Source organism: Schistocerca serialis, chromosome 7 (assembly GCF_023864345.2).
Source record: "Schistocerca serialis cubense isolate TAMUIC-IGC-003099 chromosome 7, iqSchSeri2.2, whole genome shotgun sequence".
Taxonomy (NCBI): Eukaryota; Metazoa; Arthropoda; class Insecta; order Orthoptera; family Acrididae; genus Schistocerca; species Schistocerca serialis.
The window spans coordinates 35,830,489-35,842,306 of record NC_064644.1 but is presented as its reverse complement, the minus strand read 5'-3'; the positions used below and the strand labels follow the sequence as shown (position 1 = coordinate 35,842,306).

At 35.3% G+C, this 11,818-nt stretch overlaps 1 protein-coding gene across 3 annotated transcripts in view; it reads right to left on the bottom strand.

Annotated features, from left to right (window-relative positions):
* Positions 1 to 3,297: 3,297 nt before the first annotated feature.
* The window catches only part of LOC126412364 (serine/threonine-protein phosphatase 6 regulatory ankyrin repeat subunit C-like), a 122,733-nt gene continuing 114,212 nt past the window's right edge, over positions 3,298 to 11,818 (bottom strand). Inside the window, exons 5-6 of one of the 3 annotated variants that reach the window (XM_050081932.1) lie at positions 5,968 to 6,453; positions 4,134 to 4,321 (exon numbers count right to left, since the gene is read on the bottom strand). In XM_050081932.1, the coding sequence (XP_049937889.1) occupies positions 4,279 to 4,321; positions 5,968 to 6,453 (529 nt within the window). In that variant the 3' untranslated portion in view covers positions 4,134 to 4,278. Of the gene's footprint in view, positions 6,454 to 11,818 lie in introns of all 3 variants that reach the window. The other 2 variants (XM_050081931.1, XM_050081930.1) reach the window with 2 other exon arrangements.

Sequence of the window (11,818 nt, the reverse complement as noted above, 5' to 3'; positions counted from 1 at the left end):
ACAACGATAACCTATGCATGCTGGAGGCCTCAGATGAACTCACCACCATTTTACAGTAGACATCTGCATCTGTAGCTACACTCTGCAAACCCATTAGTTGCATGGCAGCCATCTGACACATGCCTCAATGAGCCACGTACAAGCAACCATATGCTTGTGAAATTTAATAAAAATAGTGAATTACAAAGGGCATTCAAAAAATTTTGCACAGTCGGCTCTAATTTTTCTATTTTTTGCAGGAGGAGAATGAAATTTTTTGTGAACATACTTGGAACATTTAGCTATACATTGAGCCTACTCAATGTGGCCTCCATCAGCTGTGACGCATCTGGCCCAACATTGTTTCCATGATGTAAATGCACTTTGGTAAAATTCCGGAGAGTGACTTTTACACTATCATTTGACACAGGAAATAAGGTCTTTCTCACTATCAAATGTTTTACCATGCAGGAGCCAAGTCCGGACTATAGGGAGGATGAGGAACAATTTTCCAACGCATTTTCCCGGTTAATTGTAGAGCCAGGTTCCAGAAAGTCAATGAAAATGACACCACACTGATCCCAGAATGAGGAGGCCATCACCTTTTGGCCTGCTGTTTGTGAAAGTCTCGTTTTCTTCTTCTGAGGGGAACCTGGATGCTGCCACTCCATGGATAGGGTTTTACTCTCAGGTTCGGATTGGGGAAAAAAAAAAAAAAAAAAAAAGTTTCATCCTGGGTAATGACGTCTCGAAGAGGAACGCCATCACCAACCGTTGACGCTACGGTAGCATCTATTTCACAGTCAATGATGACTCACCTGTAGATAAAAGAAAATACTTTATATACCAACTCACAGCTAAATGTTCCAAGTACGTTCAGAAAAAATTTCATTCTCATCCTGCAAAAAATAAAAAGAGAGACGACTGTGCAAAACTTTTAGAAGAATCGAATTACAAAACAAATATGTGTTTTAAACTGGAAGTTCATCTTATTCTCAGTTCAGGAAACATGGTTTGTATGATTGATAAGTGATTCCTAGAATTGAATGATTTAATGAACGATTTGCCCCAGTTACTGATAACTGGAATAAAAGCAATAGGGATCATGGAAATGACTGTTAAACCAATTGGAGAAGAATTATTGAGTAACTTCAGTGTTCAAGATTTCACACTGGAATACCCAATGTACTCAGTAGTCGGGTTCAATGTCCTGATTCTGTTAGGCATTGATTAGCGAACAGAAAATAAATTATTATTTAACTTTGATGAGGTACTGTGACTTTTCCATACGACATAGGAAAAATTCACTGACAGTTAAAACCAAATATATTACATTTGTTAGAAATAAAATTTATAGCTGAAGCCTTACTATTAGACAATGTTCCTGATAAACAAATGGTAACAAATAGCAATAGTGTTCAGGAAGATTTAAATGAAATAGTTAATAAGTCTACATTCCCAGGAACAAGTGAAGAGAGTGCAATAGGAGCAATATTAAGTAAACATAACAATGCTTTCTCTATGTGACCAACAATTATTAAAAATTTTGAGTGCAAGCTAAAAACAAAACCTCACATACAATTTTATATTAGACCTTATCCAACACCCATAACTTTAAAAGAAGCAGTATGACATTCAGTTGAGAGAATGGAAAATTATTGAAATTCTGGAAAGCTGATATAATATTCCATTAGTAGTGGTAAAGAACAGATGGGTCAGTCTGTTCCGTATTAGATGCACAAAACATGGATAAAACAATAGAGATCAAAAGAAACAGACATCCATAACTGATGAATTATTAACTAGATTTACTGGAGCTAAGTATGTAAGCAACCTGGAACTTAAAAAGCAGGCTACAGACACACAGCTCTTGCAAAGGATTTGAGAAAGTGTACAGCATTTTTGTTTGGTGGAGGATGTTACCAGTTTTTAGTCTTACCATTTGGTTTAAACATATCAGTATGTTTTTTCATAAGAGCACTAGATAAAACCATGAGACAACTAAAAGAAAAAAATATTAATTTATGTACAGTCTTTAAACAGTTATTCTAGGAATATACTACAGGCCCCTATTTATTCCTCACATAGGGATTGTGAGGATAAGATTAGAACAATTACTGCACTCACAAAAGCATTCAATCACTCTTCACGTACTCCATATGCAAATGGAATGGGAAGAAACCCTAACAATTGGTACAATAGGACATACCCTCTGCCATGCACCTCACAGTGATTTGCAGTGTAGACATAGATATAACGACTGCCTGGAGTCCTTGTGTCCCAGCCATGATGGGCATGTACTCCTTGGCATATGCAGTGAGTCGCCAGCCTAAGCACCAATAGTGTGATCTCTGCATGGTCAGAGGGGCTACCACCCCCAACAACAGGATGGTTACTGTGTTGGGTTTCGAGTGTGTTACTTTTGCCCGGAAGGAAGGTGGTAAAGATAGAAAGGCACAAAAGGTGAGTAATCATGGTTATTTGCATATTTCTGTAAGTATGTGGTATTCAATGGTAGGTAATGAGCAGCAGCAGCTGAAAATAGTATATTTGGAAACCCACTCATCTTTTCAAGAATTTTAACAATTTTTATGTTCATTTACTGCTGTTTTAATAATGCTTTTTCTTGATAATGTAAACAGACAGAATAATAGCTTGTGATATTGAACACAGCTAGTTATAACAAATGTTCTATATTTTAATTTAGTTCTTGATCCAGTCTTATTCTTTATTCCTAAAGATGCAAGACATACAGAACATGATTTGTGACTACATAAATTATGAAATCAGTGGTATATGTTTCTGAAGAAACATAATTCTGTGTCAATGAAGATAATCAATTTTTGACAATATAAAGTAATTGGGCAGAAAAAAAATCTACTGATCAATTGGTGGCAGAAGAACACACATTAAAAAAAAAAAGAAGGTTTTTGGTATACAGGCTTTCGGAGCCATTGGCTGTTCCTTCCGGCAGAAGGGTTGAAATCCTGTCCGGAAAGTCTCCCCTGATTCGGGTTTCTGGGTGACTCTTCTGAACTTTGCCCCCTTTTCCTAATTCAACTTTGGGTGGGTGGGTGGGTGGGTGGGTGGGTGGGTGGGTGGGTGTGGGCTCGTGCGTGCACCACCACTACGGGGAAGACAATATTCACATAAATGTTTTTAGTGGCAATTATTGACAACTTCTTGCAGCAGCATATGAGGTGGTCATGAGGTTAGTTTGTACTTTGAAAGTGCAAACCAAATATTTTGACTCTGGAAATTGTTTAATTATGCATCTTACTGGACATTAACCATACTGGGCAGCAAATTGTGTTCACACTCACTTAAGTTGGCAAGTTATTTCAAAATGCTTGTAGTTGTAACAACCAATAAATTGCATTAGACACTCATTATAAACTGTTAACCATCCTTTGCTTTCAGTATTCGAGTTTAAATAGATCTTAAAGTAGTTAATTTTGCTTATGTTTAGGCTTAGTATTATATTTTGCAACTGTGCAACCTTGTAATAACTAATCTGAAGAATTGTATTGGATGGCTATTGCTCTGGGAAAATGCCACTGTGTCTGTAATCAGTAGATATTACACATATTGCTGAAAAATTTAAGTAACAAACAATATTTATTTCACATAATAACTATTTAATTTATACTATATTTATAAAAATAGAATTTTATCAAAAGTCAGATTAGTACACAACCTCTAAATACAAATTACAAGCTGCCAATAACTTTAGGTATCTGAGATTCAAACATTATCCATTTCTTTTATAAAATTACAATTTTTTTGCATAAAACAACAAGATTAACATTTGTATGGAGTAACTTTTTAGGTACACAAAAACACACATATTTTATGAATTCATAGAAGAAACCCTTTTTTGCTACAAAAACTTTAGTGTTTCCTTTTGTGAAAATATTTAAAGCTGCTTAAGCAGAACTTTCTCATAACAAGCGTACCTCCACAATGATACAATAATAAACGTAATAGTTAGAGTGTCTATGAATCTAACTTAAGTAATTTTCAAGTATTCATAATTGAAGTGTTACTCATTTTTATATGTTTGATCTCTGGTCCATATTTTTACCACTTTTTACATGTTGTTCCTCTAAAAGCAGCTTTACATTAGTTTGTATTTGTTCTATGTGCTGTATCAATGCTGACAAGCCATCTGTGTCACCTCCATTCTCTAGGGAAAATAATCTGTGGTTTGTCACAATGCTTTTAGCTTCATTTACTATTTTTGAATTAAATCTTTTTACAATATCCCCGTGTTCTCCTGAAATCCTTGCTTGTGTCCCTTTATTGGGCCAAGTAAACAAGCAAGCTTCCTCTAATGATTTTCCTGAAAACAACAACAATTTCTGAAAATGTTTTGAAATACATTTACAGTTTTTAAATAATGTGTATAAACTAAGTGCAATATTTTCAATTTCATACAAGAGTTGTATTTGAGACATTAAACTCAAAATCTCTGCATTTCCCCTTATATGCTGTTCATCAGAGACAGCAAGAGCTGTCAAAAGATTTAGTAATACAACATGTAGAAAAAATAAGAAAAGCAAAAATACAACTGAAGTAAGCCAAATGTCTGTCACGAAAGGAAGATTGCTAGCTTCAAATTCTCCTGTCATCATAATGACAGTTTTTAACAATGTTTTTAATGGATTTTCAAAGAAATTGATGGCTTCAGTTCCTCCATCACCAGTTTGTGTTTGATTAATAATATCTGCAGTATTACCACCTTGAGAATTTGTCGTAGGCTGATTGGTAGATTGTGAGAATATTACATAGAAGCTGAGACAGAAAGCAAAAATTATGAATATGTAAGACTTTAAAATCTGTAGGTAGTTTAATGACACAGCCTTTAACATTTGTACATTAGTTGAAAATTTGTAGTGTCGGCCAGTCACAATAAAAAGATCTCGCCACGACAGCAGAATAGCAATAGTAAAGGCCCACTGAGTAAATGCACCAAGAGGACAATGAAGAAGAATAAGTGCTGCTGTGAGTATCAGACACAGATCAAACAGATTTTCACAATTTTTAGTATACAAATTTGTTTTTAAAACAAGCTGTGCAGTTTCTCTGAGTAACATGAGCATGGTACATATAAAAGCAGCTGCACAAAAGCACATTTGAATAGAATGCACCATTGTGGAATTTTCATTCAGTTTACCAACTTCAATTATAATGTATACATTTAATGTAATAACAAAAACAACACAGAGTATGAGGTTCAAGGACAGGAATGGTCTCATACAGTCATCTTTAATTCTCAAAAAACTAGTGATAAGTGGATGCTTTAAGAGTGGTGCATATTCACATGAGCTGCTAAGTGAGTGTAAGAAGTTCATTTCAGAATATTTTACTTGAGACCTGGGTCCAAGTAAAACTGATTTTCCATTTTTACTTTCTGCTTTTGATGGGCTGCTTTGGATTAGACTGCTGTTACAGCCTTTCAAACAATTTTTTTGGTTTTGTTGAGATATCAACATTTTATAATTGAAGATTAGAACAAAATCATCATTGCTTGGCAACATATTATCTCTAACTTCTATGCTCTTATCTAGCAACCTCTCCATTTCTTCAACAGATAAGGGATACTTCCCAAACATATTTTTTGCAAGTATGTCAGCACCATGACCTAATAATTCAAATATGATGTCCATATTTTCATTTTTAGCAGCATAGTGTAGGGCAGTATTTTGTTTATGATCAGAAATATTTGTATCTACTACTTTGATAACTTTAGTATTTAACAGTATATGAACCATGTGAGAGTCATTCTGGAGACAGGCTAACATAAGAGGTGTTCTCATATTTTTTTCATGTGTTTCATTTGGATCTACCTTTTCGAGAAGTTTCTTTGCAAAATCATGAAGACCTCTTTCACAAGCATACTGCAGGAATGTGTAACCACATTCATCACATTTCAGAAAGTTTTCTTCAAAAGACATTTTTTCAAACAACTCTTCAAATTCTGCATACCTCCTTTGGATCATAAAGTCAAAAAGTATCTTCTTCTCAGGTATGGGCTTGGGCCAAATGTCTTCACCTTCACCATCAAACAAAATAGTACTATCAAGTGGAGCAACACCATCACCTGCATTACGCATGAACTGAATTGCAGGTTTTATCAAGTGAGTGGGACCTCTTCGACTGGAAAGCTGAACAGGTGGAGACATTCCACTTTTGATTCCACCTTTTTCTTCTATCATTACTACAGCAGCATCACATCCTGCAACATCAGCAGGTGTCCTCCCGAAGTCATCCTTTGCATTCACATCAATGTTACCCACATTCAACAGTAATTCTAAACAATCATGCGTATGTTCAGAAGTCAAACAAAATGCGGCGATGTGGAGAGGTGTCTGTCCATTACCATCCCTCACATTAATTTCAGCAAGTGGATGTTCAACAAGTAGCTTAAGTGCTGCCCAGTTGCCTGCTGCAGCTGCTACATGCATTGGAGTCCTGAAAATTAAAGTAAAATTTCAAGTTCACTAATACATTTTTATACTTTTAACAATGTGTGTACACACACACACACACACACACACACACACACACACACACACACACACACACACACACACACACACAAGGTGTGCTTGCTAGTTTGTGTGTGAATAGTTTGTGTGTGTGTGTCTCTTTTACTGATGAAGACTGTGACTGAAAGCTTATCCAAGTATCTTTTAATTTAATTGTGCCTGTCTGTGCCTTAATGTGTCTTCTTTACAGTAAGTAGCAATCTGTATTTTCTGACATTGTTGATATTCCTACCTGGTGTTTGGTAGATGATGATCTGTTTAAAAAAAACCTTCAGGCAGTTCCTATTGCAAGGATCATTTTATACATTAGAAGAGTTCCTGAACTACAGTGTAACATTTCTTGTATTGTAAATTGCAAATGTATGCCCAAATTTGTATTTGTAATACCGAATATTTTTATTGTAAACATATATTTTGCAATATTTATTTCTCTGTAACACTTATTATTTTGTAATCTTTATCTATCTCTAAAATGTATTTTTTCTAGTGGGTTAATCATATTATGAGAGTGCATAAGAATGGTAAAATTGAGGCACTGAAAGCAGTATTGATGCCAGAGCTGAGAGAAATAATTTAAAGAGACCTAAAATTATATTGACTGGGTTGGCACATAGCTCAGAACTAGGAGGGATGTCCGTGCCTCATCTGTGGTGAGAGAAATCCCACCCATATCTGACCTGTCAAACCCCTCCACCACCAGCCCAAGTGAGGACTAAGACAGTATAATAAGTAAAGAATGCCTTCTAGCTGGGTGACACTTACTAGCAAAAGTGAGAAGGCTGAAAATGTAAATGGCATCAGCTCGATCAACAATAACAAAATAGGGAGAGAGAAGTAATTACGTTAGTAGGTAGGTGGGTGGGTGGGTGCAGGTGAATGTCTCGCAGAGCTCTGCATATGGGATCATATTCTGGGGTAACTCATCAAACAGAGCAAAAGTTTTTAGTGTGCAAGAGTGTGTAATAAGAATCATTTGTGGTGTAAACTCAAGAACATCATGTAGAAATCTGTTCAAGGAACTTTGTGTTTTAACCACTGCTTCTCAGTATGTGTATTCATTTATGAAATTTGTTGCAAGTAATATAGCTCTAATTCCAACCAATAGTTCAATATATAGTATCAATATTAGGAATAAGAACAATCTACATAAAGACCTAAAATCACTTACCTTGGTCCAAAAAAGGGATCCAATATTCAGGAACACACATTTTCAACAAAATGCCAGTGATCATTAAAAGCACAGTTTAAACAGAGTTTGAAAGACTTTTTGATAGGAAACTTCTTGTAGTCTATAGATGAATAACTTAACAGGAAATGTTAGACCAGCTTAAATAAAAATGTGTGTTAGATTTCAGTTTTGACTGCACTTGGTCACAACAGTCAAGATTAGGTATGTTGTGTATGATAAATTTATAAAAAGTGCATAACAATGTTTCATTCTGACAGTATATTAATTCTGTAAATATTAGCAGTTCCAGTTTACTGTAATGTATTCACCAATTTTGACAATCTTCTGACAGATTATAAGGGTAGTAAGTACTACATTCAAATGTTTTACGTTTTTTTTTTTTTTTTTTTTTTTTTTTTTGTATTATATTATACTTTCTGACATGTTCCACACCAAAGAGAATCCTCTCACTTTTGGGCCTTTGGAATGAAAACTGAATTTAATCTAATCTAGATGTTTTTTCTCATGGTATTTGACTGGAGTGTAGCTTTGTATGGAAGTGAAACCTAGATAATAAGCTGTTAAGAGAAGAGGCCTGCACAGGACAGACTGGTGTGGAGAGCTACATCAGACCAGTCTTCAGAAGGTCATAATAGCAATGTGGACTATGCATCCCTACCTTTTGTTCAGAATAGATTTTTTACATTTTGGCAAACAACAGAAAGTTAGAAATCCCTAGATAACACAAAAAAGTAAGAGTGCCTCAACCACTGCTACTATAACTCATCTAAATATTTTGAGTCAGTAGGTATTACCAATAATTATATAACAATATGAATGGAATAATGCTCAACATTTCTTAACTTTTCTGATATTTTTTTTCCTTCTTCAAATTAGCCACATTTTGTGTAGATACTAATACAATACATTGTTTTTGTTTTTTTTTCTTTTTTCAATTCCCTTTGGCTTTTGATTGTGCACAAGGAGAATTTGCAGTAGTGTCAGTTTTAGATTTATTTTGTAATTGAGAGTTTGAGGAATTGCTGTTGGTAATTTCTCCTCTTGCACATTTAATAGGTTTCTTTACAGATGAAGTTGTACATAAATGTAATATTATCATTTCAACTAAAATTGTAAAACACTGAAACATTGTAATACGTGTGATACTAAGTGAGACAAGTTGACCTTTATGAATGTATCGGGGCGTCGGTAGATGAAACGCCATCAGTGGTGTCTGAAGAGCATGTAGAATACCAATTGTCACATCACGTGCATGATCAAGGAAGTGATGTGTTTGTGGCCACTGTTTTGAGACTTTTTATTGGTGTTATGCATACAATTTCAGTACAAACTGTGGACAATTAAGATAAAAACTAAATGTATTAGATTGCTTCACATCATGGATTAACATTCAAAAAATTAAACTTGAAAATATGATATGCAATCAGCCAAGTCACATGGTTATTGTGTAATGGCATTCAGTGTGTGTACAGCACAAACTGTTCAATGTGTATCCAGGATTGCAGATTTAAAATATTAAATTTTAATGTATTCTCACATTGTTGACTGTCATCCCAAAGTGAACTTTAAGGCAAAATATGTGGGCAGTGCAGTAAGCTGTCTGCCAAGGGGACAGATTTTGCTGAAAACAGCTAACTGCAAACACTATAAAAACACTGCTTATAGTCTTGTTTTATAACTTATTGTATCACAAACTAAAAAGGTGAAAGTTACTTATTGGGACAGAAGAGACAATTATATCAAGTTGAATGTTTTATAAGAACAGTACAGACTGTGACTTTGTGGTAACAGAACTAACTTCTTGACATGGACTGACATTTTGTGCAATAACAGTTGTAACACCATAATGTTGGGACTGAAGTAAGATGTGTAACAACTAAACTGTTTCTGAGACATATCACAGGTTGCAATCAGTGGTCCTGGCTGTAACCTGACATGAAACTAAAAAATTATAACAGTGACTAGCAATCATTAGCAAGTGCAGCGATGTCTGGATAGACCACATGTTTGCCGAGTGAAGCACATTTGAGCTACATCATCAACTGCAGATATTTTAAACAAGAGGAAACTGTAAACATTGCATTTCTTGCTGCATCTTTGAATGAGTGGTAATTTTAAAGGACAATTATGAAAAAAGTTTGGGCTTCTAGCTAGTTACCATCAATTACACCCACAACATTTCGATTGGGCATCTGCCAATCATCCTCAGGTAGTCCACAAAAGATTGACGGGGATGTCCTCCTTTCTGCAATATATAGTGTGCTCCAAGTATTTTGCACATGCATCAAAATCATGTTGACAGAGCAGCCAAATTTCCTGGCAGTAGCGCTTTTGCTGGTGGAACTGTGGAAATTAGTTGTCCTCTGCATTACCGCCTGCCATGACCATCAATGCACTCTGTTGTCTTTGATTCGAGCAAATCATGGAGAAGATGGGAATGCACCCATTATGCAGCTGTCACAGTTCATTAGATTTTCCAACATTTGTATTTCCATGGATTCTTGAATAATGGAGTCTCAAAAAGACATTGGTGTGGACAAAATTATCGTTTTATCATAATCCATTGAAAGTCTAGTGGAGATACAATGCCTGACAATAGCAGACTTGCTTGGTTGCAAAATGTGAGTGCAAACTGACATTCAGTGCAGTATTCTACCATGGTGCATGTGGTCTGGCCTAGGTAAGCCATCCTACTGTAACATACCACCCTCTGCCCGCCCGCCCACCCGCCCCTCACCCCTCCCCCCCTCCCCCCCCCCCCCCCCCCCCCCCGCCCCTCACACACCCCCACCCACCCAGCATTACTATAATATTCGATACCCAGAATCTGTAGCCAGGTATCGGTACTTACTGTTACACAAAGAATAAAAATCATGCCACTATGGCACCTTTTCCTGTTATGTAATTGTACTATATAATACTATGAATGATATTTAAACAAAATTTACGATTAAGTGAATAATATGTAAATATGCAACATAATAATCACTATGAGCCATCAATATTTACTAAGAACCATAATAATCAGTATGTTATTCATTTGATTAGAAGTAGTTATAAATGTTAGCATCTTTATTACTTTCGTTAATTAACTGCAGTTACATCTTGAAAGTTCAGTTTAGAAAACCTTATTGTAAATCGATCAAAAACCAGAACCAAATTTAAATTCACGTAATTTTGAGTGATCTGTAATTTCAAACTCAAATTTGTAAACCAGAATTATTGCCATTACTAAATTAATTAATTGATCATTGTTAGAACATGTAATTAACTCCATTAATTATGTTTGGGTGCATATCTCAAAGTTATAAGCCATTAAAAAGGTTAAAGAACTTGTGTATATATTACGTAGATGTTAGCAATATTTTCTGATCAATAATTGATTTGTATTTATTAAATTAATGAAATGCATTATTGTGAAAAAGTCATATTTAATTTTCAATCTTAAATTTTACCATCTCTAACCAAAAACTCATCTGTAATGAACTAATATTTTATGCTGTAAGTAATCCGATTGTCAACCTTTTGTATATTTGTAACTTTTAATTGTAACTATTAATTTCACAATGGTGTAATAATTGAAGTAATGAACACTCATTGTTTGGAATATATATAAGCAAACACGGCAATGCAGCGTCAGTTCGCCTAGAGGTTCACTTTGTAGTCAAGTCTTTTAATGTTATCATCAACAAATAAACATCCACAAATTGTATGACCTGGAGTTTTAATTAGAAGGAAAGTACAACAAAAATACTTTGCTATGCATCGCCCTTACTTACATCCTCTCCAGGTGCAAATATATAAGTAATTATATATAAAAACAAAGATGAGGTGACTTACCGAACAAAAGCGCTGGCAGGTTGATAGACACACAAACAAACACAAACATACACACAAAATTCAAGCTTTCGCAACAAACTGTTGCCTCATCAGGAAAGAGGGAAGGAGAGGGGAAGACGAAAGGAAGTGGGTTTTAAGGGAGAGGGTAAGGAGTCATTCCAATCCCGGGAGCGGAAAGACTTACCTTAGGGGGAAAAAAGGACAGGTATACACTCGCACACACGCACATATCCATCCACACGTACAGACACAAGCAGAC